The sequence below is a fragment of the Phycodurus eques genome, chromosome 8, assembly GCF_024500275.1.
Source record: "Phycodurus eques isolate BA_2022a chromosome 8, UOR_Pequ_1.1, whole genome shotgun sequence".
NCBI lineage: Eukaryota > Metazoa > Chordata > Actinopteri > Syngnathiformes > Syngnathidae > Phycodurus > Phycodurus eques.
The window spans coordinates 25,491,682-25,519,184 of NC_084532.1; the positions used below are offsets into that span (position 1 = coordinate 25,491,682).

General features: G+C 42.3%; 1 protein-coding gene and 1 long non-coding RNA gene across 3 annotated transcripts; one reads left to right on the plus strand and one right to left on the minus strand.

Moving 5' to 3' along the window:
* The first annotated feature begins 1,246 nt into the window (after positions 1–1,246).
* LOC133406250 (uncharacterized) lies at positions 1,247–12,837 on the plus strand. Its single transcript, XR_009769044.1, has 3 exons — positions 1,247–1,433; positions 12,048–12,138; positions 12,736–12,837. It is a non-coding gene; the product is annotated as an uncharacterized LOC133406250 (long non-coding RNA).
* pdgfra (platelet-derived growth factor receptor, alpha polypeptide) lies at positions 2,817–26,059 on the minus strand. 2 transcript variants are annotated; one of them, XM_061683730.1, is made up of 29 exons: positions 25,847–26,059; positions 22,816–22,889; positions 22,144–22,437; positions 21,096–21,356; positions 17,932–18,065; positions 17,129–17,291; positions 16,737–16,929; positions 15,967–16,082; positions 14,999–15,295; positions 14,650–14,916; positions 14,442–14,572; positions 14,195–14,363; positions 13,913–14,102; positions 13,674–13,789; positions 13,438–13,564; positions 13,171–13,367; positions 12,726–12,820; positions 12,478–12,610; positions 12,015–12,119; positions 11,781–11,891; positions 11,451–11,604; positions 9,820–9,983; positions 9,440–9,555; positions 8,395–8,517; positions 8,212–8,323; positions 7,464–7,563; positions 7,264–7,369; positions 5,510–5,745; positions 2,817–3,913 (listed from the first exon to the last, which is right to left on the minus strand). In XM_061683730.1, the coding sequence occupies exons 2-29, from the start codon at positions 22,874–22,876 to the stop codon at positions 3,766–3,768; spliced, it is 4,419 nt and encodes a 1,472-aa protein (XP_061539714.1). In that variant the 5' UTR covers positions 22,877–22,889; positions 25,847–26,059; the 3' UTR covers positions 2,817–3,765. The 2 variants fall into 2 exon arrangements, with proteins under 2 accessions (XP_061539714.1, XP_061539715.1); XM_061683731.1 differs by lacking the exon at positions 25,847–26,059 and adding an exon at positions 25,443–25,757.
* Between the last annotated feature and the right edge of the window lie 1,444 nt (positions 26,060–27,503).

Here is a 27,503-nt window from a genome sequence, read left to right on the forward strand (position 1 = left end):
AACAAAACAAGGTTAAGGGTGGTGACTCAGTTGATTGTAAGAATTGTTTTTTTTCTTGAATAAAGTGGTGAGATACATGTTTTATTTGTTCTGTGACCACACTTGGAACTCAAAACACCTCAAATAGTCTTTCCCCAGTGAAACGAATGGAAATGCCATTCATCCATCATTCCAATTTTTGGTTTTGATAATAATAAACATCACAATATAATATTGTACTTTATAAACTATTTCAAATTTGTGAATTTGTTATGTAGCTTTTTTGCATTTTTTCCCCCAAATACTTGAGTATTTTTCTTCCCTGATGTTTGTGTATTTTTGGTTTAATCCTGTAGCGTTTTTTTCTCAACACTTTTGCACTTTTATCTGATATATGTTTTTGATATTTTCCCCTCATATCTTTTCTTTTTCATGTCATATTTTTGTAATTTTCATCTAATACTTTATTAATGTTTTTGATCCCCCCCCCCCCCCAAATATTTGTAAATTTTCATGTGGAACTAGTATTTTTTTTGGTAATTTATTTTCCAATTTTTGTATTTTTTCCCCCAATATTTGTATATTTTAAGACTAAGAATATTTTAGAATTTGTTCACACAGTAACATGAATACTCATTGTTACTTGATTTTATTTTGTTTTTTGCAAATAAACTAAGCTTCCACATAAACTCCAAACGTGTGTTTGTCATAAGACGAGATATTTTACAAAGTCATCCTTGTCCCGAGCCTCCCGTACAGTTGTTTCTTTGAGATGCCAGCTGCCTTGAAGCCTCGGATCTCTTTTGTTTTTCTTCTTTCAGCGGCCCATCTGCCTCGAGGCCTGACGATTTGAACAAACACTGTAAAAAGAATACATTTTAAAAAAAAAAACAAACGGTTGAACTGAAGTGATCCCAAAATGCTAAAACGACTCCACACCGTGCGTTAGTGCTTTATGGTCCTCAATAAACTGAAAGGTAAACATCATCTAAAATGTTATGGATGCAAAATTGCTGCAAAAAGATGACCTTTAAAATGAGTGACAGGTTAAGAGTGGTGGGACCAATTCAAGGCGCACCGGTCAACACCTCCTCCACCATTTGGACCAAAGCTCCAGTTGTTCAGGTTCAATTCCTGAGCAGTTCTTGTTGCTGCCACCTGACGCATGACGGGAGGAAGCTGTATTTGCTGCGTTTTAGCGCCCTCTATCGGACTGATTTGAGGAGCATGCTACAGTAACCTAGTTTCTGAACAATGGTGAGCTGTCTGAGGCAGAAGCACTGACCAAGTAGTGTTGCATCAGTCGAGACCGCATTTAAAAGGTCTCGCACTCCCGAACGTCTTGGTCCGGCGTTGATCTGCTGTTCTTCGACTTCATTACTGTGATGATAAGGAGAAGCGCATAGTAAAACAACAAATACCTTCAACGTTACTAACGCAGGTGATAAACACAGGTAAGCTAACGTTTACCATATGTAGCACCAGCTAATCTAGTTTCTGACATTAATATTTCTCGAAAGATGTTTTAATTCCACTTTAAATTGGCTTTATTTAACATTATTATACCCGCGCTGTACCTTATGCCAAATCAACTACGGTAAATTGGCTATTTTTTCACTCTTCGTACTGTTAGCAGCGGTCGTAAACTAGCTTTATACTCGCATTTCATTTTTAAATACATAGATAAATGTATTTTTGCAAAAATGTTGTTGGAAAAAATTGAAGATTTGAGATTTTTGCCTTTTGCGCTTCTAAAGAGTTGCAAACAGCGTTTTTGGCTGACAAATGTTTCCAAAACAAAATTCAACCTTGTCATGATTTATTACATTTATTTTTATGGTCTTGGTCGTGGCTCAGTCTCGGCTTGTCTCGGTCTTGGTCTCGACTCCCAAAAGTCTTGGTCTTGTCTTGGTTTCGGTATAGTCACATTTGAGGTGGGCCTGTGTGAGAAATTTCAAGCACATCAAACTTTTGGGTCTCGATGACAGCGCCACCATGTGGTTGATTGCGCCAAAAAGTGATAGCATAGTTTACACCTTCTGACAAATTTTCCTCTCTCTGCATGGAGCAGTTCAAGAGGAGAAACGTCTCCAAACATGTCCGCCAAAGCTGAGTGTGGTCGTTTTTCAGTAGTGCCCCCTAGCGTCAGCCCCTTAAATTGCACCTGTGACAGTTTTCGCTTTTGTTTCGCTGAGACATTGCCAAATAATGGAAGTACACACATTTAATCCTGCTTAAGTGCAGGAACAAAGAACAAATACTTCTACATAAGTACAACTTTTCATCTGTGTTTAACTTGAATGTTTATTTTTCTTATGACTTTTTACTTTTTCAATTAATTGATGAATCAATTGGATGTAAGAAATACTTTTAAATTTCCTTCCCTTTATTAAGAAATGGGACATCCATGTCAGAAAATCGGCAAAAATGTTGATCTTACTCATATGATCTATATTTAGTCGAATGCCCATCCCTAGTCGCTACTGTACTATTTTTTTAAATTATATTTTTCACATTGTGGCCCATATAGATTAAATGCACCAATATATTATTGTTCTCAGTTCAAGAATAATCATTTTCTTCCACATTATAAACCATTTATTGCAATATATACTGTAAATCATCTGAATGTACAACGATGCTAGTAGTAAACCATCATATTTGGGTGATTAGCTGTTAAGAATATGACGCAGACACCGTACCGTCAGCCTGGGGGGGGGGGGGGGGGGGGGATATCAAACAAAAACAATTGAAAGTGCAACATTTGATTGCCAAAGACGTCACAGTTGACAGAAAACAGGCAGTGGTGCAGCTGGGGGGACAACATGCAACAACAATGAACACATTGAGTTTATTTGGTGTTTGATTGGTGAGACTCTGAGAGGAATTAGCCACCCTCAAAAAGGTTTAAACTATACAGTAATTGGCTATAGAGGCCACACAATGGCACCAAATGACTACTTATGTCTAGATGAAGCTCTTCAACTCACTGCAAACAGTTTCAGATATTTCAGCAAATTTGCGAATGCCGAACCACAAATACGCAGGGGGGTCACTGTATTTATTTTATTACCTGCTGTCCTGGAAGCTTAATATGTGCTAGTATTAAAAATATGATTTTCCATGTATTCTCTCTTTATATAAAAAAAAAAAAAAAAAAGCTCTGGTGCTATTTACAGTACAATCACACTCCTTTATGAGCTCCATTTTTTTTTAACTAGTCCAAGGTCCAATCCATTCACGCTATCTATCTACTCGATATTCACAAATAATACATGTGTACATAACGGCGACGTAAAAAAAATAAACGCATATTCAGCCCTCATGTTGTCACGTTAATATAATGCATGTGCACAGATTTTTGTGCTCTAGTATTGCGACTGATTGTGCCAGCATCAGGTGCTACAGTATGTAGATGGGGGGGGGGGGGGGGGGGTTCAAGGGGGTCCACCTGGACTGGACCAGATGATGTAGTGGTTAAACGTGTCCTGAGGGGCGGTTGGTTTAAAGCTGCTCATCCTTCCCTTCTTGAAATTAAAGGAATGCCCGAGAAATAAAGCTCTTCAACTGAAAAAGTCATTTTCCTTGTCACTCGGTCCTCCAGCCCAAAAGAGGGCAGCTGTCCCAAGAGAGGTAAAGTCCGAGTGGTTTGTCCTCCACTAGGGGTGGGGGGTGGGGGGGGGGGTGTTGACTTTGGGCAAGACAGCTGGAGTGTTTGGTTGATCGGCAGGTTGTTTTTTACTCCGCAACCTCCCCGACTCCCTCTTTCCTCCCTCGATGGTGACGTCACAGGAAGCTGTCCTCGCCCAGGTCGCTACAGTCCAGACACATCTCATCCAGAAGCGTGATGTCCTCCAGGGTTTCGCCCTCGCGCTTGACGAACGTGGAGCTGCTGGAGCCCGTCTCGATGGCGCTCTCCTCGGACGTCTGCGAACTGCAAGGAGAGACGAAGGTTTAGAATTACTGTAACACTTGCCCTCATTTTCGTTAGCTAGTCTATGGCATTTGGCATTATATGTTAGCATTGAGCTAGCAGACTTTCGCTATATGATTTGGTTGAACATTTTGGTGTTTAAATACAGAACGTGAAATTCTCTTTTGTCTTATGTGTCAGTTTTACAGTAAACTTCAGCTGGGAGTGACAAATTAAACAGCTTGAAGCAAGTACGCTTTGCCTAAAATTTGGAGGACTGTGCGAGCGAGAGAGTGAGAACAGACACTCAGGAATACTTTAAAAAGTTAGTTTTAACAAGTTGAAATGAGTTTAAAGTGTGTGGTAGAGGTAAAACTATAAGAATTAAAAAAGTATATCGTCTCTATATCACAGATTTTCACGTGTTGCAGGTGGGTCTGAAATGGATCCCCCACAATAAATTCACTGTAGTGATAGAAGTAATGATATTGTGTAAGATTGTTTTTTTTGTTTGTTTGTTTTTTAACAAGAGATGTACAATACAATTATCACAAAAAATAATTTGCAAACTGGGTGGCTGCTGATAGTACACGTCTCAGAATGCATAGCAAGAGTAGCAAATAAGAAACGGAATGCTAATTAAAAAAAAAAAGAAACTATGGCATTGATGTGACAAAACATTGAAGCTAAGATTCTTGTAAAATTACATTAAGTAGTTTATTACGATTCCAAATTGTTTATTATTTCCCCAAAGCTGATATTTTTCTAAAAAATCTGACCATTTTTTGCAAAATACCTGTATGACTATTTATTTTCAAAATTTTAATTTTTAACAAAAATATGATGATGTTGAAAAATCTGACTTTTTTTGCACAATACTTTATTTTTTGACAAAATGTGAATTTATTTTCAGCAAAAAAGTGACTATTTTATATATACTCTTATTTTCTACTAAACTATGACTATTTTTTGTGAGACTGCAACTCTTTTTTTTTTTTTTACAAAAACACAGGACTTAATTTTTTGCAATAATCTTTGAATTGTTTATTTTTGTAAAAGTCTGACTCAATTTTCCACTGAAACAAGACTTTATGTTTGCAAAAATCCGACTTAATCTTTTTTTTTTTTACAAAAACATGACTTTATTTTTTGTGATAATCAGATTTTTTTTAAGCAAAACTATGATTCCATTTTCCTCTGAAACATGATTTCATTTTTCACCAAAATCTGACTTCATTTTTTACGATAAAACATAGGACTTTATTTTATGCAGTCATCAGACATACCTTTGCAAAAATCTGACTCTATTTTCTGCTGAAACATGACTTTATTTTGGCAAAAATCCAACAAAATGTTTTACAAAAACATAAGACTTTAGTCTTCCCATAATTATTTTTTTTTTTAGCAAAAAAATATGTTTTTGCAAAAGAAAACTTTATTTCACAAAAGTTCAACTATATTTTAGTGAAAAAAATACAACCTAACCTTAACAGGCTAATCCTAACCTAACCCGAACCACAAACCTTCATTCTTAATCCTAACACCTCACTTTACCCTTAACCTAACACCCTAACCGCAAAACCAGTTCCCAGATCACAGAATCGCCCATTGCAGTACCTGTGTCTGTTCCTCTTTCCGTATTCGTCGTCGGACATGGGGTCCAGGTCGGGGAGGGGGATGATGTAGCCGCTGTCGGAGCTGAGCCGCTGCTCGTCGAAGCCGCTCTCCCGGTCCTTCAGCTTGCCCTGGTTCTTGTCGGCGATCCCGATGTACGCGTCGTCGCTTTCCACGCACACCCGCGTCACGGCGGGGTGGTCGCTCTTCAAGAAGTCGCGGTTGACCCTCTCGTAATGCTGCGATCGGACGCAAGAGGCTTTCGATTAGCGAGCGACAAGTAGCGAAATGTGGCAGTTTGCAATGTTTGTCTGTGGGGAAGTGTAACTCACGATACAATATCATCGCCGGGATAATTGACGGAGCAGTAATCAAAATACTTTGTGAAATCTGATATTCACATCATAATAGGTCCAAATGTATCATAGCGTTCATAGTATCGATATCCATCATATTGATATCAGTAGTGCATCATCAGAGACAACCATACGATACATTACAATATTTGATCCCACCCCTGATGGGAATTTGACTACATTTCCTTGATAGCCTTTGAGAAAATTAACAATTAACCGATTATTTATTCTTTTTAAAACCTTTTTCGAAAATAATGTTGAATGTTGTGAACTCCTGCTTCAGCGTCCGGAGCACAACGTCCCGTCGCCGTCATGTTGCTCTTTCTTCAGATTTACAAATTTACACCAATATTTTTTATATTTACATAAAAGTATTGTGTCTGTGGCAGCAGGATCATACGATCACAGCTAGATGGCGCCATCCCGAGAGTTTGCCGCCCCCCCCCCCCCCCCCCCCCCCCCCCCCCCCCCCCCCCCCCCCCCCCCCCCGAACTGTTAAACGTCTGAGAAGGAAGCTGTTTTGATGTAGCATGTGCGGTGCGGACTTTAACGGGGTAATTAAGGGTGTGGGTGGTTGCGGTGAGGACACGGGGTGGGTCTGTGGGGCCAAGAGAAGCCCACCAACTGGTGCTGTTTCACTGTAATCACTTGTAGGTAGCGGAGGTTGAAGGGACTTTTACACTGGCAAAGTGCTACTTTTGGAGAAGATTTAGGGGGCATTTACACAAAGGAGTAGGAACAAATATCGCAGTTTATCATTTTCTGTTATGATACACAAATGTCTAATATCACTGTGGTAGCTGTCACACGTCTAACTATGCACACTTTATGACAGTTTATTTTAGATCTAATATGATGTGAATCTCAGTACAGTATTTTCATTTTAGGAAAGTGCAACATTAGTAGTTTGCTTTCTTTTTAGTAAAGTGCAACATCAATTGTTTATTTTCTATTTAGGAAAGAACAACACCACGTTTGTCTTTTTAAGAAAAAGCAAGTTAACAGTGCAACTATGCAACAGTAACACTTTGAACAGTCCGAATGATTATGCAATGAAAGCAAAACTATGGAGGTCATTTCTTTGGCTTCAACTGAAGAGCCAGTTGAAATGCCGCTAAAAGTCCGATGAGCTTCGCGCGATTGTTTCGACGACGTCTTTACATGAACCGTACACTCGGTTTTCACAAGGTTGTTGCTTTTGTGTCTATGTACCCTGAGACTCACGGCTTAGCAATACACTTCGAAAACAAAGGCAAGCGCGATTAAAGCCTCTGGGGAAAGATGGCATGAGGAGAATGCGCAGGTCGAAGCACAGGGTCAAAAATAAAAGGCGCTACGTCAGAAAGCAGATGGAACAACAAGCGTCAGTGAGGGTCTGAAAGGTCGCGAGGGGGGACTCACTCTTTTGTAGCTGGAAGGCAGCAGAGATGATACGGTGTCACTCAAACCCAAGAAGGAAGGCCTCTTCTCCGGCTCGCTGTTCCAGCACTTCATCATCAGCTCGTAGCTGCGAAGAAAAAATAAAAAATAAAAACAGTGTCGGCTGAGCTTGTAATCGCAGCGTTGGCGGTCAAAGGTCAGAAGGGAACCCTTTGACGTACACGTCATGAGGCGCATGCTCCGGCTTGGACATCCTGTATCCACTCTTGATCTTGTTGTAGAAGTTCGAGTCAACCACCATGCCGGGATACGGGGTTCCACCTTCACGGGAAACCAAAAGACATCATACAATCTGAGGATCTGATTGTAGTCTGCGCGTTTTTGGGTTTTTTTGGGGGGGAGGGGGGGGGGGGGGGGGATTGTATCTTTCTATCTTCATTTTGAATTTGGTAATGCCAAAGCAAGAAACGTATTGATTTCCGAATGTATTTTCATTCCAAGAGGGACACACAATATATGACGTCAAAGGTGAAATCGCTCCATACTTCTCTCCCCAGTTACTATTTTTTGAACGTACACTACATACTTTCAAGGATTATGAATCGATGTCAGTCCCATCTTTGCGTGGAGCAAAAATAAACAAGATCTGATTGTAGCAGTCTTTCTCTTTTTAGAGAGTGTCGCTTCATAGATTGTTTTTGAATTTGATCATATCAAAGCCGGAATTGTAGCGATGTTAATGGCTATTGAACCCAAAATGACCGAAATGGATGTAAATCGGAACACGCTTCTCTTCGGCCTTTGTCAAAATTCTCAACCAGTCTTCCTCAAACATTTTGGTGGAGCATCCAAGGTCAATAAGTTAGCCATGGTCAAGGAATTAATTTTGTAGTTGGTTGTAGCCAGAATGCCACCTGGCCATCCCTGTTTGCTCGCATATTTAGCGTTAGCATATGCAGGTTGGCTCACCTAAGGAAAATATCTCCCAAAGGAGGATCCCGTAAGACCAAACGTCGCTCAGGGTGGTGTACATGTTGTCGAAGATGCTCTCCGGCGCCATCCACTTGACAGGAAGGAAGGTCTACAGCGGGAGAAACGTGTCTTACGAGGGAAGATCTTAAGAGAAAGCCAGCTAACATTTTGCAGACTTACGCTGCCTTTGGACACGTAGTTATTGTCGTGCATGATGTCTCTGGCCAGCCCGAAGTCGCAGATCTTCACAATCTTGCCCTGAGAGAGGAGAACGTTCCTGGCGGCGAGGTCGCGGTGCACGCACTGCGAAAAAGAACAACCAAATTAGCGGCCTTTCCTCGTTCCTTTGCTTCCCAGGACTTCTATTTCTGCATTAAAACCCAGTTCATGTTTAATGATAATACAATAATGCCTCACACAGCATGATCCCTGTATAAACATGCCAGTGGAATGGATGGATGTGACCACTTATTTTATTTAGGGATAATAACTATGAAGCTGGGAGGCTGGCTTGGTAATTCTAGACTGGCTGTGCTGCTGCTATATTCGGCTTTCGGCTTCGCTTTTGAGCGAGTTCGCCTGCAACTGGTTATCAGACAACGCTCGCTCGAATGCTTTGGGCTGTCGTCACACAACAATCTGAACAGTTAGGGAATACGCATCAAAAACTACAATCTAACAAGCTAAGATGAAATGTCTTAAATCAAGGCAAAATGTGCTTGGTGATTTGTATGCCAAGATAATTCTTCTTACAGGGCAGTTTCAGTGTATTTCACTTGTTTCGAACTTGGTTTTTTTTCTCGTTTTTGAGCACGAGCAGTCAGCCTCCTGCTGGTTGAAATTCAGTGATGATGTCATTCACGTTCAAAACATAAAATCCAATGTATTCCAAAAACTCTTAAGTTGGGTCACTTGTATCTTAAGGCACCACTGTACTATGTTTTTGAAAATCAACGAGTTACAACAGAGGAAAATGTTTTTTGGACATTAACATTTCCAATAAGGGATTATGACTTGTTATTGAGATTTTATTACTGGTTATGAGAAGGTTTTCCTTACAATAAAAAATATCATAATTCTATAGGTGTAGTGTAATTAGTATACATACAGTAGTTTGAAGACATCGGCAGGGTTTTTTTTTTTTAGGCTTGCTATGCTGACTTAATTCATTCTTTTTTTTTTTTTTTAAGCCCAGTTTTTGCACTATACCAGAGTCCACACTCACATTTTTGGAAGCCAAGAACTCCATGCCCTTGGCCACCTGGTAGGTGAAGCTGAGCAGGTCCGTCGTGCTGAGACCCTCGTCCACGTCGTCCGACAGCAGGTTGTCCCTTTCCATTTCTGCTTGAGACAGCAACACACACAAAAAAGTACTCGTCGTAAATATAGCGCTGGCTGTGCCGACCTGGCTTTGGTTAATGGCAGGGAGAAACTGGGCAATAATACGCACGTTCTGCAATTATCCTCTCCCCTCCACGTAATTACAGGGCTTTACCCATCCTAAATTCCAAGAAGGGTGTACCCTTGGACTAACAAGCCGAGCAAACGTGGACCGACAACAGAGGGCAGAGGGCAAAAATGAGCCACACCAAGAAATGCACTCACCGCTCGAGCCTTTCTGGGAGGGAGGGTGGTCGTAGTCCGAGCGTTGGATGTCGGAATATTTGGAGGTGTTGGGCATCTCCAGCATGGGCACGTACTGCTGAGTGGTGTCCGCCTGCTTCATGTCCATGTAGTCGCCTTTGCTCTCAAAAGACAGGATCACATAGCTGTGGGCAAAGACGAGGTACCAGTGTCAAGGCCGAGTTCACCAGCCTGCGTTGACTGTAATCGATTGTTGCATTCCAGAAAAGGGTGGGGAATTTCTGACGTTGGAGATTCAACGCAATTCTGTGTACCCGGTCGTACAAGGATTTAAAACAAAAAAAAAAAAAAAAAAAAGATTTATCTGTATATATTGGTTATAGTCCACCCATTTATCCACTTTCTATACCTCTTATCCTAAACATTGTTGCAGGGAGCTGAAATCTATCTCAGCCGACAAAATATAAAACAGCATGTACGGCAGTAACTGAACATATGGCCTCTTGTGTCATGTGACGATGTATTCTAAAAATTCGGTAAAAAGGAGAATTCACTTGCTGTATTCACCAAGGAAGCTAACACTAGCTTTTTGTGGCCGTCAGCAATGTTTTCTGTCAATGTTTTGATCTGAACGTTTTGAGTTTTGACTTCCTAAGCGCCAAGTGGGGCTTTTCCAACTTCTCGGAAGAATGCACTAGTCCCTGGTTGCTGTTAGCAATCATTCTAAGTGTTATTTTTTTTAGCATTTATATGCTAATGCTAAGTCAGCCATCCCTCCATCAACCGACTACATTCTTGCTGTTTTGCTTATATAAAGCAACAATTCAGGTTTGTCAAAAAATATAAGCTTTAAGTAATTTGGATGGTACACTGGTTTGTAATAAGGAGAATAGCATAATTGAAACTCTTAATTAAATGATTTATAATATTGAGAGCCTTATTTTATTAGTGCTAGCATCTGCGCTAAGTGTTCAGAATTGTGTGCAGTGCTTGTTGGAATTTTTCTGCACACTGAAATGATCAGGCAATCTTTATTCCAAACTACAGTATTTTCAAGCTAGCATCTGGGCTAAAGTTACTGTTCCCAGTTTAAGGTTACAGTTCTTGGGTTACTTTAACCTATAGTTGAACCAGCTGTCCTGTCATTGTTTAATTTATTCAGTGGTTTTGTTGTTCCCTTTTGACACTTCTGCATCGTATTCACGTATCTCTCGGGTGCGCAAACCATTCCTTGATGTCGGCATGCGCCTGCGGCTGGGTTTGGCGGTCGAGGCTAACGCAAGCGCCACATTTAGAAAACATTGTGGTCACCGTGAGGAGCAGCCACTGTGAGTCATCCGTCGACCCTCAGATGGGAGAGATGGCTGCTGATTGGCCGCATTGGGATTGACAGCTGTACTGTAACTCCGTCACAATGATGTTAGCGTGAAAGCCGAGACCACTTAAGGTCTGCGATTTGATTTGGTGGAGACGCCAGACAATCTCCTCAACTCGCGGGGGAGACTGGAGATACAGTTACTGATCTCCGCTTTTGGGGGAGTGTGTGTGTATGTGTGTAAAGAAATGGAATAAATCAATATTACGTGGTTTTGCGAGTGTCTGACTCACTTCTGATAAATAAATTACATTCAAGTAACCCAGCCAAGCCCTACCTTCTGCTGCTCTCGTCTGCTGGGTTGATTCCAAAGATGTCCAAGTCTTTCTTCTGTTTCTCTGGGCTCAGGCTCAGGAAGCTTTCTCTATTCTTGTGCAAATAGTTGACCAGATCACCATAGAAGCAGTATTCAGTGATAATGTAGATTGGGCCTGGGAAGGAAATGGCAGATAAAAAGTCAGCCGGTGGACTAATCTAATCTTGTTAAAAACAGGCATGGATGGACAAGATGGCAACCCTCAAAAATTTCCACAAAAGCCTGTTATGATTCCACTCAATTCACAGCTCTGAAGGGTTTTCATTTGAACCCTCATCTTGACATCTCTACCTGACTTGGTGCATGCTCCCAGGAGGTTAACGATGTTGAGATGAGGTCCGAGGTGAGTCATGATCTTCAGTTCTGACATCAGGGCTTGCTTCTCGCTGGATCGGGCCGTGGCTACAAGAAGGCAACTTAGTTACTCCCAAGAACAACCCCAATGACTTCTATGCTTTGATATCTTCAGTTTGAGCTAACCAGATTTTTTGGTTTTTGAATTAGATAGAAACTAGGTTAACTCACGCTTTAACATCTTCACCGCCACTTTCATGACAGGTTGGGAGCGACTGAGTCCATAGGCGGTGCCCTCTACAACCTTCCCAAAGGCTCCAGAACCCAGGATACGACCTGGGGACAAAGTCACAAGGTCAGCTATCAAGCTAGAACATGCGCACAAACACAGACTGGATGTCTCTGCTTTATCATCTGTGATGCTGTATCACTGGGCACAAACTGTTACACTATACGGACAAAAGTCCTGGACACAATTGTATACTTCCAACTTTGTAGAAAGGCCCTTTTCTGTTCTGGCACAACCAAATGCAAAAACAGAGGATCATCTGGAGGAATGCAATAAAATAGTCGAATGTCTTCCAAGAGGATTTACTGAATCTATATTTCTGTACATTGTCACTTCTTCGTAGGTGTACTGTCAAGGTGTCCTACAATTTTTTTACAAATAGTGGCGATGCGCCTCGTGGCTCACCCAGCACAAGCCTGTCGCGTGGGAACTCCCATCTGGAATCGTAGGGCAGCTGCATGGGGTCCACATAGATGTACTCGTGACCGTCAGGGCTCACAGACTCGATCACCCTCCAGCGGATCTCGTAGCGTGGTTTCTGAAAACACATCACCGCTTGTTAGGCTTTCACGGGTGATGGAATTTGATGGGGAGAGCTGCAAACTAGTAGATGGTCTGATGAATACACGAGAATGAATTAATGACTTTAGTACCTGTTTCCAGATAACAACCAAGACAATGAGTGAGATGATGACAATGACCAGCAGCACCAGCACGGCAGCAGCTACAGTCAGCTCCCGGTGAGGGCCTGTTCGGGATGACAGTCGGGGGTGAAACGCATTTACTGATGACACGTATGATTACTTTGATGAGATGTGACATGAGAAAAATCCATTAGGCCTTAAGAGGCACTTAAAGGCTGTTTTCATTACTCGGGTCATAAGCTATTCTGGAAACAAGGGGAGGAGTTTACTGATTGTAGGTTATCAAGCTCATGTGGAAGGACCATGTGGTTTAACAACTGCATTAGCTGTCAAAACCAGGCTGGGATCTGAACAACTGCTTTGACACAGACTTTACTAGCCCTGTCGTACAGGAAGCGGAAGGGACTTGACAACATCAGAAGTCCGAGGATGTGAAAATGGTGTTTATTCGTACCGCTGGACACAAGCTTCACTTCCCGGCTGACGGCGGCCATTTCGTTGCGAGCCAAGCAGCGCACCGCTAACGTGTTCTGCAGATGGCCAAACAGGACCTGGCTCTCCAGGTTGTTGTCCTCGTCCACGTGCGACTCGACCTCGACGTCCGTGGAGTTGGCGGGGAGCGGCACCCAGTATGACGAGTCGTTGGCACAGCTGAACAAGAGACAACATACTGAAACATCCCAAGTCTTCCAGGTTGAATTCCAAAGCGATGGGGGCTTACTGTTTTATGTTTTTACAGATGAACCACTCTACTTCCGGAGTGGGCTGTCCCCCGGCGATGCACACCACAGACTGGCCCGAGGCTGACCCGTGGTGGATGTCCATTAGGTCCACAATAACTGCAGGGACTGGAAGAGTCACAAGTATGTGAGATAACACCTCTAAAGGCCTGATAGTGCAGGAAGGTGATAACATTAAAATCACACTAAGAGGGGTTTGGGCATTCCTTTTGCTGACCTTTGACTTTGAGGTTAAAGCTGACACTGTGAGTTTGGTTTCCATTCTCCACTCTCATGGTGTAGTTCCCACTGTCCTCCTCCTTCGCACGGATCAGGGTTAGGACGCCTGAGTACCTACACAGAAAAACAAGACCATAAGCTGAGGTTCACTCTCAAGCATAATGACAGCCCACATTGCTGGAATGTTACATTGAACATGAGCCATTCTAATTAGTGGAGTCAGAATGAGAGTCTCACCTGGTCTCGCTGACCTGACGCACACTGGCGGAGATCTCGGCAGTAACGTCGCTCAGCGGGAGGCCGTCTTTGAGCCAGGTGACCCGAGCGCCGGGGAACGAGTCGATTTCGGCCCTGAACTCACGGACCTCATCCAGCTCTGCTGATTCCTGGCTGCCAAACTCCGGCCGCAGAAACAGAAACTCATGTTCTGTTCAGGAACAGAGGCCAGCAGTTTATGAGATGCTTTTACGAGTGCTTAACAGTGCCTCTTGCAAATTACAACACTGAGTATTTTTATACCATAAACTGTGATGGCTAGTTGTTTGGTTTGGCTCTCATTACTCATGATGTCAGTGATGGAGCAGGCGTAGATGCCGCTGTCTTTGGCTGAGGCTTGTGGGATGGTCAGGGTGTAAAGAATCTCCTGATCCCGCTTATTCTCCTGCACTGTCTTCATGGCACGGTTAGCCTGCCGAGCGCAAAGTACGCACTTCAGATCCGCCGTTACATTTGATGACTTGACCGCAACTTGTTTTACAGCACTTACCACTTTGCCGGGGTATTTCCAGTGGTCCTCCAGGATTTCTGACCCGCGAGCCAAACATGTGACTGTTATGGGGTCACCGACCAACAGAGCGGTCCGTTTGGCGGCCAGGTCAACGTGCAGAGCGCCACCACCTGACATGGAACAATTAAGAAGGTCAAACCTGCAGCTGAAGGGCTGATTTGCTCCCCCGAGCCTTCTAAATACACACCAGTCCAGCCATGGACGATGTACTCTTCACTGTAGTGGACTACTCCATTTATGACAGCCTTGCAGACGTATGTTCCGGCGGTGAACACCCCTAGGGCGCCTCTCTTGTTGTCATAGACACTTGGGACTGGTTGTTGGCTGTCCACGTTAAGCAGGGTCACATTAGCGCTGGGATCAGACACTCTACACTGAATCTCCATCTCCTCGTGGCCGGACAGGACATGATTCCCGAAGGGCACCGGTGATGGAACAAAAGGAACATCAGGATCTGATAAAAAAAAGAAGAGTCGCTCAGACCAGGTAAGGAACGGAACGACCAAAATGCCAAAGAGATGCTGTGCGGAGCAGACCTGGCACGTAGACGTAGATGCTGCTCTCCTCCACCTCGTCAGTGACGTTTTGGCTGTAGAAGCAAGTGTAGAAGCCCGTATGCATGGCCAAGGCTTGGTCCACTGTGATGGTAGTGACAAACAGACCACTGTTGTCTTCCCGTGTCTCCTCAGGCACGTCGAGCGGCACGTCCCAGGCCAGTCTCGCTTCGCCCCGGCAGGTCAGCGTGAAGGGAGCGTGTAAAGTCACCACCATCTCCTCCATCTGTGGCAGCAGCACCGGGCCCGAGGATGGCGGGAAGGTCAAGGCAGTGGAGGCTGAAGGGAAAAACAGGAATCAAAAAATAGATTATGTCGCTTGGTGTTGAGTCACTGTAATTTATTTTACACAGTCTTTAAGATTATGCAATTTCCTGTATTGTCCTTGCATTTGCACTCAAATTCTTCGCAATTCTTAAAATCTGATGTCGTCGCTTGGTGTCGGGCCACTCTAATTGGTTTACACAGCCGTTCCGATTATGGAAACTTCTGGACGGTCCTCGTATTTGCATTCAAATTCTTTACAGGGGTATTTGGTAATGCAGAGCCATCCCCACCACACACTGCCTGTCTCACTATCCCTATGCTGTCCTGGAACATCTCATCCTCTTAGCTACTCATCACACTCCTTCTCCCAGGTTGTAGCACTAGCTTCTCCAGTGCATCTATCCATCCATTTTCTCTACTGCTTGTCCTCATTAGGGTCGGTAGTGAGCTGGAGTCTGTCCCAGCTGACTTTAAGGATAGAGGCAGGACCTCACTTCCTCACAGGAAGGCAGGACCCGAGATTTGAACCCCTAACCTCTAAACTGTGAGGCAGATGTCCTAATCACTATCCCGCAATACCGCCCCCCTTCCCAGTCCACATATAGATGCATTCCAAACCCTAAGTAAAGTTTTTGTTGTAATCGTTGTAACTCTTAGTTGCTGGTTTACCTTAACGGTCTTACCTTTGACTTTGAGAGCGAAAGAGAACTGGGCCGTGCGAGAGCCACTCACAGCCGTGATGGTGTAGATCCCACTGTCTCTTTCCAGAGGTTGCCGCAATGTCAGAATGCTCTGGTACCTGCCACAAGATCGATTAACACATGCCTTTGTCAGCGATATCATGGCAATGCCCAGAAAACATGCAACATGCAGTGTCTGTGATTGATTTTAACCTGTTTAAATACTACGAAAAAAATTTAAAATATTTTCCAGATGCGCAACAGCAGAGTGAATGCCAATGTCTTGGTATTCGTGTAATTAAGTTTAAATATTGAAATCTTTACATTTTCACTAGATCCGGCTAGTGGTTATTTTAGTTCAGCACAAAGCCTAAAAACAGATGTGCCATTAAAAAATAAAAAAAAAATGAAAAAAAAGCTTGGATCCGTCCAAACATAACAGCACGCATCAGCCAGAGCTCTTAGAGCTCAGGTGGTTTATTTGATCTGCATGAAAAAAAAATAAAAAATCAACAATGTAGCTCTGCAGGTGGTTAAGTGCTTGGCTGGAGCCAAACGGAGCCTAAAGCCTCTGGGATCATGGCCAAGCCAAGATAGTCTGGCACAGAACTCCTCAGTGCTTGTTTGGAGATACTGTATATTATGACATGTTTATGAGAGGCCTTTTTGGGCAGCAAATTGTCAGAAACATACTGGCAAGCTTTACTTTAGGCCAAGTTAACTTGTTCCATGTTTGGATGGATGGATGGATGGACCAAACAGTATTTTCTTACCGGTTGCCTTGGAGGTGGCTCGTTTCGGTGAGAGTGTAGTAACTCTCTGGTATGTCCTTGCCATCTCGCTGCCAAGTCACTTTGGGCGAGGGGGATGCATCAATGAGGATGGTGAACTCGGTCTCCTCCAGAAGGCTGACAAACTCAGTCGCTAGGATCCCGCTGTGGTCCAGGGCCACAAAGGAACTCTCTTCTGCAGAGAATGGGGGGGAAAGTGGTTAAAAGGGGACAATTCAGAGGTGGCTGGGAAGGAACTGTGGCGAAGGAGAGGGTCTGGCGCACATCTGCTGAAGCCATCACATAAACGAGTCTGATGTTGAACACAGAGGTAAACCTCCACATCCCCCCGAGAAAACGACTTGCAAGCACCACGATGGGGCAAAGGGTCTTACCGAAGATGGTGACAGCCACGGTGCTCACCCGGACCTTTCCACTGACATGATGGGTGACAGAGCACTCGTAGGTGCCGCCATCCTGAGGGCTGGCTCGTTGGATTTCCAGGGTGTAGACGACCCTGTCGGGGAAAATCTGTTTCTTCTGAACTGCATTGACAGCCTACAAGAACATAGCAAATTAGGAATTATTCCGAGGACTGAAGTTTACAGTAGCGGCTAATGGTTAAAACACTTGATAGACGGTGACAGATGAATCACGACGGAGTCTAAAACATGAAGTTAAAAGAAACTAACTCACTGGAAAAGAGCTCAGGGGAACCCCCGAGCTCATGATCCTACAATGTGCTGTTGAGATTAAACCAGTCTGCACAAGAAGAACACCAAACCCTCGCTGTCGTGAGCAAGACAACATCTGCCCTACAAGTCTGAAGATGGAGGGGGGGGGGGGGGGGGTCAAAGGATTTACAACACATTGAACTTCTTCCTTCTCCCGGGCCATTTGTCCTGCACTCGGACTTTCCCGTGACTGTTACACATGAACAGTTAGCGCCGATGTCTTCATCGTAAACACACAAGAACATCCGTTGGCCGGCTTCTGTTTTTCTTAAGGCGTTTGCTTAGAGCCTGCTAAAAGGAGAGCCAAAACCAACGCTTGGCTAATTTGAGACTCTGCGCTCCTGAGGAGGACAACAACACAGAGGCGTAACCCGCAGTTTGAAGGGAAATAGAGCACAAGATGGACGCGGAGCAAAGCCTGAAGGTTTTCGATCTTATGAGACAAAAAATGCAAACCAGCTCGCCTGTGTTTTGGGGTGGAGCCACTGCTGCTGAAAGGCGGAGCCGACAGGGGCCACGCACGTGATGTTGAGGGGCTGACCCGCCCTCAAGGCCTCCGTGCTGACTTTTACGTGCACGTCAAAGTCCTCCGCCTCGACTGGAAAAAACAGAAGACAGGCAAACAGTTAGAGCATCTTCTGACCACTTGAGCACATCAAGTCATTTATCATTAAGCGCTGACAGCACACACATGCACTGAATGAGTAAAAACAGGCCTGTTTGGTCATTTCCCCCATTGTGATAATGACCTAATATAATGGCTCTCATGCAGTGAGATCAGCCGGCAGTGCTCTCATTTCAAATACAGTGCGCTGGGTGAGTGCTTGCCCTTACTTTAAGTACATTATTTAGCATGTTCCCATTTCATCTTGGACAGCGTCCTTGATGTACACTGATGACATCATTATGAAAAATGATTCATGTTTCAAACTACCATTTATCATATCTTCAATCGTGTCCCATTGAAACAAAAATTACTGTGTTTAAAAGGGGGTATTGTGCAATTTTAATCCAGATTTTATCCACATTGCAGATTTTAATCCAATTTCACGTTAATTTTTTTTAAGATACAATTTTTTTATGGGATGGAAGAATGTTCGGAACACTTATTTATGTGCTTCTCGTATTGACTGAAGAAATATTACAACATATCAGTGATACTTTGGCATTCCAGGTTTGAGCCAGATTGTACAATTCCAATGAAGTTGGGACGTTGTGTTAAACATAAATAAAAACAGAATGCAATGATTTGCAAATCATGTTCAACTTATATTTAATTGAATACACTACAAATATATTTAATTTTCAAACTGATAAACTTGATTGTTTTTAGCAAATAATTATGAACTTAGAATTTTACGACTGCAACACGTTCCAAAAAAGCTGGGACAGGTGGCAAAAAAGACTGAGAAAGTTGAGCTCATCAAACACCTGTTTGGAACATCCCACAGGTGAACGGGCTAATTGGGAACAGGTGGGTGCCATGATTGGGTGTAGAAGGAGCTTCCCTGAATTGCTCAGTCATTCACAAATAAAGATGGGGCGAGGTTCACCTCTTTGTGAACAAGTGCATTAGAAAATAGTCGAACACTTTAAGGACAATATTCCTCAACGTACAATTGCAAGGAATTTAGGGATTTAATCATCTACGGTCCAAAAGGTTCAGAGAATGTGAAGAAAGCATTGCATGTAAGCGGCAAGGCTGAAAACCAACATTGAATGCCCGTGACCTTCGATCCCTCAGGCGGCACTGCATCAAAAACAGACATCAATGTGTAAAGGATATCACCACACGGGCTCAGGAACACTTCAGAAAACCAATGTCAGTAAATACAGTTGGGCGCTACATCCGTAAGTGTAACTTGAAACTCTACTATGCAAAGCAAAAGCCATTCATCACCAACACCCAGAAACGCCGCCGGCTTCTCTGGGCCCAAGCTCATCTAAGATGGACTGATGCAAAGTGGAAAAGGGTTCTGTGGTCCGACGAGTCCACATTTCAAATAGTTTTTGGAAATTGTGGACGTCGTGTCCTCCGGGCCAAAGAGGAAAAGAACCATCCGGACTGTTATGGACACAAAGTTCAAAAGCCAGGATCTGTGATGGTATGGGGCTGTTTTAGTGCAATAGCATGGGTAACTTACACACCAGTGAAGGCACTGTTAATGCTGAAAAGTACATACGGGTTTTGGAGAAATATATGCTGCCATCCAAGCAACGTCTTTTTCATGGACGCCACTGCTTATTTCACCAAGACAATGCCAAACCACATTCTGCACGTGTTACAACAGCGTGGCTTCATAGTAAAAGAGTGCGGGTACTAGGCTGGCCTGCCTGCAGTCCAGACCTGTCCCCCATTGAAAATGTGTGGCGCATTATGAAGCGTAAAATACGACAACGGAGACCCCGGACTGTTGAACAGCTGAAGCTGTACATCAAGCAAGAATGGGAAAGAATTCCACCTACAAAGCTTCAACAATTAGTGTCCTCAGTTCCCAAACGTTTATTGAATGTTGTTAAAAGAAAAGGTGATGTAACACAGTGGTAAACATGAGCCTGTCCCAGCTTTTTTGGAACGTCTTGCAGTCATAAAATTCCAAGTTAATGATTATTTGCTAAAAACAATAAATTTTATCAGTTTGAACATTAAATAACTTGTCTTTGTAGTGTATTCAATTAAATATAGGTCGAACATGATTTGCAAATCATTGTATTCTGTTTTTATTTATGTTTAACACAATGTCCCAACTTCATTGGAATTGGGGTTGTACTTACAATCCGTGTCAATTATGTTTACACAGAACAGCAATGCCGAAAAAGGCAGGAAAATACCAGTAATTGGAATAATTAATTGGAATTGGGGTTGTACGTTCAGCAGTCCAATTACACATTACATTTTTATGTAGAATATTTTTTCGCGATAGGCAATTGACTAAATTTCTTTGCTTGAGTATGAAGAAATAACGATTAGCTTGAAAATGTTTTTTAAAGGGATGGATCTCTAAATGTTCTGAACTCCTGTTTCGAGACTCGTATTGAAAGAGTAAACAGAATATTTAATGCTAATAGTTCATCTGTTAGGTATACGATTTATCATCGGTGAAAAACACTGAAATCATGACATTTAAAATGAAATAATTTTGTTTCAAAGTGTGATCATTTTTGCAAAAATGTAATCCAGATTTTATCCGGACTCACTTAATAGTTTGAAATTTCACACCATTCAAAATCTTATTACGGAACAGGCAACTGCTTGACTATCTGGAAAATGTACGCTCAATTAACTGATTACTTAATTTCAAACTAGAGTTTCTAATGAGATGGCAGTATCTCTCTCTAAATGTTCCGAACTCCTGTTTGTCGTATTGACTGGAATAACGATACGGAGTCGTTCGCGCTATAGTCGATAGCCTGCGTGGATGTAGCTTAACTTCCCACAGGCGACGTTGTGTTGACTTCTTTAGTCTGGTCGATACCGAATCAACAGCGCCTCTGCTGGTTGCAGCCAAGTAGTGCGCTCCATTTTGACTCAATTGCCCTTAATATACGAACAACAAGCATCCCACACAGTCGACAGCATTAATTTATCGACAATTATGGCCATGAACCAAATTTAGAGTCGACTTACCGTCGTATTTGACAGTGTAGATGGCGCTGGTGAGCACTCGCCCCTCAACGCTGGTCTCACACTGGTACTGGCCTGCGGGGAGGCTTCCGAAGAAGCCCAGCTTGTTGTCGTAGAAAGCGGACATCTTCTCTCCGCCGGGGACGCTCCGCAGAGTAACGTGGGAGTGGGGGTCAGACACGCGGCAGGAGATGGACACTGCCATGGCGTCCATGGCGACGATCAGGTTGGCGGGGGTCTCCGGGACGAAAGGAACCTGGGGGTCTGGGCGTGCAAAAAAAGGGACAATTTAACATTTTGTTTGGTTTGTCGGTTCGTCATGACACAGACTCACGGGACATTTGGTTAGGTACACATGCACACGAGCTGTATTAAAGTTAATAATGCTCCATTTTGACAAATTAACTAACCACAACCTCAATAATAAACAAACTCGTAAATTAGTTTGGAAATTCCAGACCTCTGCACCAAATTGTACTGCCTTGGTATTAAATACTATAAACACATTCTGCATGTGACCAAATTTTGTTGACAAGAGCTAAGCATTCTTTCGGGAAATGACGGGGTAAAAAAGTTGGATACATTTCCTGTCTTGCAGTGTTCATAAAAGCAAAAGAAATGAAATATACATTGAAAAATATTAAATAAATGCCCTCTGACGCAACGTTAACAAAACTGGAAGACAAAAATAAATTTGAAACATAAAATAAATACCCTCTCTTTCAGTGGAAACAAAGTTAACCCAAATAATGAAACACCGGGGGGGAAGCACTCTATTGGGATATTAAAAAGGGAAGAAAACACTCAAATAAAAAATAAATGCCCTCTCACCGATGTTAACAAAAGGGAAATTCAAACTTTTCAGAAATTCAGAATCTTTGTCCTAGCTCCGCCCCTTCTAAACAAATTGGTGACATTTTGTCAAATTTTATCACAAACAATAAAGTCTTATTTATATAATTATATTAGCTATATTACAGTATTTATGTGTAGTCCAACATGTTGACTCCAAAATGAAAAACATAAAATGTAAATAAAAAATGAAACACACCTGGAACAAAAACATAAATCTCAGCTTTGTGCTCCACTTCCGGGTCGCCCGCCGCCGGGTTTTCCGCCAAATCCTCGTTGACGCAAACGTAGTAGCCCGTGTTAGCCACGGTGGCGTTGTAGATGAACAGCGTGGCCGTCATGTAGCCCGGCAACACGAACGTATTCCGGGGGAGAGGCTCGGCCCAGACGACGGCGCCTTTGCCGGTGCAGCTGATGTTGAACACCGAATCCGGCCGCAAGGCGAACTCGGTCTCGTCGGAGATGATGGTGGGTGGCGGCAGCCTGCACTTAACTGCGACATCAACATTGTCGCTTTAGTTTCAACTAGACATGTTCCATATCACTTTTTGTCGGACTGATACCAGTATTCAGTCTTGAGTACTCACAATTACCCATACCGAGTACCGATATCACTGGTACTTTGTATACATACAATTTCAATTAACAGAATAATTTCTTTCCGACGCACGTGAAGATTCGCCGATGTGTCAAACTGCCGCAGTGTAGCGCCAACTACTGGCGAGGAGGACTTACTCCATACCAGATTTTTGTTGTTGTTGTTGTTATTTTTTTGCTTGAAGTACCTTGCAATCAGGTCGATATCGACCTGATACCGATACCTGGTTGGAACACTCAAAGTTTGGAACTGTGAAATCAAATTGTTACATACCTGTGATGGCCAGCGCCATGATGGACCCAAAGAACACACGGAATGTTCTGGAACCATCCATGTTTATGGACGTTCTGGGACATGTGGAGAAAAAAACATTTTAAATCTTGAAATTCCCCAATTAAAACTATTACCATGTCATAATTGTCTGTTTTCATCAGTGTAATACTTAGTTACTACAAATATTTTGTTACTAAGTACAAATATTCTATTACTAAGTACAAAAACATCCTGACACTTTGTTTCCAGTCGCAAATACTTTGTTACTCTACTTAACGTTTAACTGACAAATACCAAAATAATAATAATGATAATAATCAAATGTTTTGGGCGGGGGCAGTTATAATTACAATCAATCATTTTTCAATACTAGCCTCAATCAATCGATGAGATGTATATTGAGAGCATATTTATACAATAAGCATTTAAAACCGCGATTGTCGAACTTTTTACACCAAATAGCACCGGGGGAAAAACGAAGCTGTTTTTCTAAACAGTATATGAAACATTATTGTAAGCCACTGTGACATTATGCACAGTTTGAATATTAACAAGTAAGAGAAAGTGTACTTAAATGACTCAATGATAATGTACCAAAATGTTTGAAAACAGACAGTTCCAAAAGATTGAATGCAAATGTATTGTACTAAAAAAAAAATGTTAAATAGAACTGAACTGTACTTAACAAATGTACTGGACTGGATTAATGAAAAAAAACACGTTGGAACATTATGCACAGTTTGAACATTTCATTCAGCAATTCTTTCGGGTGCCACTAGAGGGAGACCATGTATCATGAGTGGTACACGTTCGGCAAATTGAGAGTCGCTGCAATCCCCAGAGGGCAAATAATGACAAAACAGTTTTTCTTTCTTCGAAGACGTGCAGTTTTGAGGTTTGCGGATATTGGATTCTTGATATATTCGGATGGTTACAAACCCCTTTTTTTTTTTTTTTTTTTTTTCCTCTCCCCACACCCCCATTACTGTTTTTGTTTTTCACTGCTTGGAAACATTGCAGAAAATGTGAACTACATTTGATTCCTTCAAAGAAACATGTTGAGTTGGCATCTATGGTCCTGAAAACGGCTTATTTGCTTTCTTAATGTGCAGTACCGATGAGGAGTTAAGTATTTAGTTTTCTGACGACTTTTAACTTTTTGAAAACAGATATCTGTACTTTCTACCTCTTATTATTTGGTCAAAAGAAGCCCATTACTTTTCCAACCTCCGGATGACGACACGACGTCAAGAAGACGAAGAAAATGACGCAACATATCGGAGAAGCAAGATATTCCTCATCTGTGGTTTTAAGATTTTTTTGGGTTGTCGGCTCGATGAATGATTCGTGGCGAATGCGTTGTTTCTTGTGCCAGCCTAAAAACCAAAAGCTTCCGGTGCTCAAAAAGTCTCTGTTGAATCTGATGAAGAAAAAAAACATACAGCTAGTAAGGTTTATTTATTTATTTTTTTCAGTTTTTATGAACTAATTTAGCATTTTTTTGTCAGTTCAATACATAAGCATTTTTCATCACAGTGTAAGCACTATGATAAGATACCATTTATTAGTCGCACAATCGGGAAATTTGCAAGTTCAAATAAATACGCAAGTTAATAAAAGAAGGAAACTATTTTGCTGCATTTTCTGTTGTCGTAAGTACTTCTACCAAAGTAACATTTCACACGAGTACTTCTAGTTAAGTACAGAGTGTGCGTACTTTTCCCCCTTCTGCTTCTCCTTTTCATAAACTCACCCCCCCCCCCCCCCTCCCCTCTTTTTTTGCTTTCAGTCAGTGGCTTAATCATCCGGCTGTTGTAGTTCACGAGACCACCGCTAGAGGGAGACATACCCCACCTATTGTAAAATCCCCCCTCTTCTCGCCCCTCACCCTCCATCGTTCCCGTTTCCCCCACTGAAAAGTTAATTGCTCCTGCTCTTTTTTTTTTTTTTTTTTTTACATGTCAAACTGCTGCTGATTGATAATACCTGATTGTCTACGTGATTATTTGTAACCTTTTTGGTTAATTTGACGTTTGTTTTTCTTTGTGTCTTTTTTGACATGCTTGGTCAGTTTAAGCAGGGGGGGAAAAAAAGGTTGTTTTGCAGTTGAGGTCACATTTAGGGGTCCAGTCATTTTCTGCAAGGCAGTACGAGTTTAACCCCTAAATACATTTTTATTTTTTATTTTTGAGTCATGTTTGAATGTTTGTTTTTTAGGTTTTTGAGTCGCTGCATACGTTAATGTGAGGTGGGGGGCGGGGGATGCTAATTCGTTGCCTTTTTCGTTAATGCGTATTTCTACGCGTATATTCGAGTTATATATATATATTTTTTTACAAAAATGTAATTCTGTAGATCCGTTTTTGCACGGCCAGCTGGATTGAAAGCGCTCCTTGTCTGTGCAATGATCCCCGAGCTTGCACGCAATGCGTAAAAGTGCGCAAGTTTGTTGCTTGCGCTCATTTTCCGTGTAAACACGACTTTATCCATTTTTGTCCCCCATTTTCCACGCAGACACGCACGACAATTGCTAGATTGACTCAAAATACATGCAAAAAAAAATGTTTATGAAGTAGCCTACAGTCCGTTTGTCGTGCACAGTCCAATCTTCCCCAAATGATGCTTACCCCCGCTTTTTGTTTTGTTTAATTAATTAATTCCTCGCATTCCACAGGAAACAAAACAAGCTGCAGTGAAATTCCAAAGTGGGAGGTGTGAGGGGGGGGAGGAAAAAAAAGAATCCCACCGGTGGATCAGAATGACTTCCAGGACTTTTGAGGTGATACCTCCAGCTGCGCGGAGCTTCTGTCCAGCCGGGTGCGCCTCACCTCCAGCGGTGTGCGTGTGCGTGGGGTGGCGGTGGGGTGGGGCGGGGGGGCACCATATAGCCAAATACACTCTTAACTTGCAACTAGATAAACGCATTTGCATCACATGTATATCAACCGCACTATTTTAACGAAGGAAGCCCCGACAAAGAGAGAGAGAGAGAGAGAGCGCGCGCTGCTTCCCTTCTTCACTTTCAATTTACCTTGCGTAATCCTCTCGTTACAATCCGTCAGAGTGAGTACATCCACAGCGCAAAAAAAAAAAAAAAAAAAAAAAGTTGACTCCAAAAAGGCGCTTAATAGTCCAGGGAGCGTGTGTGTGAGTGTGTGTGTGTGTGTGTGTCCACGTCCACTGTGTGACTGAGCGAGGACGACCTGTGAGTGGGTCCAACTTGCGAGTCCTGCCTCCTCCTCTTCCTCCCTCCCCTAAGCAAAGTCATCATCTGGCTCCAAGTAAAGTCACTCTCAGGAAATGAGACCCCCTCCCCGCACACCCACCCACTCAATCGCTCCCCCTTTTCCCCACTCTGAATGCCCCACTTCTTGCACCTTCCAGAGTAGTCTTCCCTCGCTATATTGCGGTTCACCTATTGCGGATTCAATGTATTTCAGAACACCCCCCCCCCCCCCCCCCCCACACACACACACACATTCACCATATGGCAGGATTTTGAGTGTATGCTGTATTTGCGGTGGGGAATCAACGTGTCCTGGCCTAAAACATCAAAACTGTAAAAAAAAAAAGAATTTATAATAATAATAATAATTACAAAACACATTACAAAGAATAAAATCTAAATAGTGTATAATTCTACTGTGCATTAGTGTATTTTTAGAAGTTTGGAAGGTGGTTTAAGAGTATAGAAAGTGTTTATAATTGTATGTTAGAGTGGTAGAGGTTAATAGGAGTGTCGGGAAAGATTAATAAGAGTCTGGAGAGGTTTATACAGCTTTAAAATATGTATAAATAACGGGGATTACTTTGCAGATTTCACCTACTGTGGGGTGGAGGGTGGGTGGTGGGGGGGGGGGGGGGGGGGAAGGGTGTCCGGAACCTAACCTTCACAATAAACGAGGGATTACTGTATTGCAGAAAAACAAAATATTTTCATTCTTTTTACTCAGTAACACTAAAACTTGCTTTTTTTTTTAGTTTATTATTTTAAAAAATGGTCATGTCAATTTTTTTTAAATAAAAAAAATAGCACTCCACAGTATTGTGCTTAATAACATAAATAAATAGAATGTAAAGTTTGTGATTTCGTGCGTCAATGCCCGTTGATGTTGTGCTCATATTGTGTGCTTGCCTCGGCCACCAGGGAGCAGTATAATACAGACTTAATACACGAAGAAGAGTTCTCACAACTAAGTGACTCAGTAAGATGCGGAAATATTCGTACTTTTTTTTTTTTTTTTTTTTGCAGAGGATAAATAATACATGCCTGCGAGTGTTGTTATACTGTCTGGCTACATTTGTTGCTACATCGTTTGAAGTTTAAATACCTGTCGCTTAAAGGGTTACGGCCATCGCAACATTGACGCTAGTTTCGTTAGCCCATCTATAGCGTTTTGCATTGTGGGTTAGCATTACGCTAGTGGACCTCTGTTAAAAACATAAATGGAAAAGTTGATGCTGCAGTCCATTTTACTCCTAAAAATGTCAGGCATGTTTTTCTTTTTTTTTGTTTTGTTTTTTTGTTTTAAAGTTCTGAGGGAATATGGCATGGATCTAAAAAATAAATAAATAAAAGATCCACACAATACAATAAAAATGATAATGTGCGATTGTATTTCTTAATCATAATGCTTTATGGCTCTGGGGCGAAATGTTATTGACTGTGCAGGAAAGAATAAGCAAAC

Excerpts from the sequence above, each read along its gene's own strand:
- pdgfra (XM_061683730.1), bottom strand. The coding sequence starts at position 22,876 with ATGGATGGTTCCAGAACATTCCGTGTGTTCTTTGGGTCCATCATGGCG. Across the intron at positions 22,438-22,815 it reads CATGGCGCTGGCCATCACAG|TTAAGTGCAGGCTGCCGCCA; the intron begins GTATGTAACAAT and ends TTGATGTCGCAG. Across the intron at positions 21,357-22,143 it reads GATTTATGTTTTTGTTCCAG|ACCCCCAGGTTCCTTTCGTC; the intron begins GTGTGTTTCATT and ends TTGCACGCCCAG.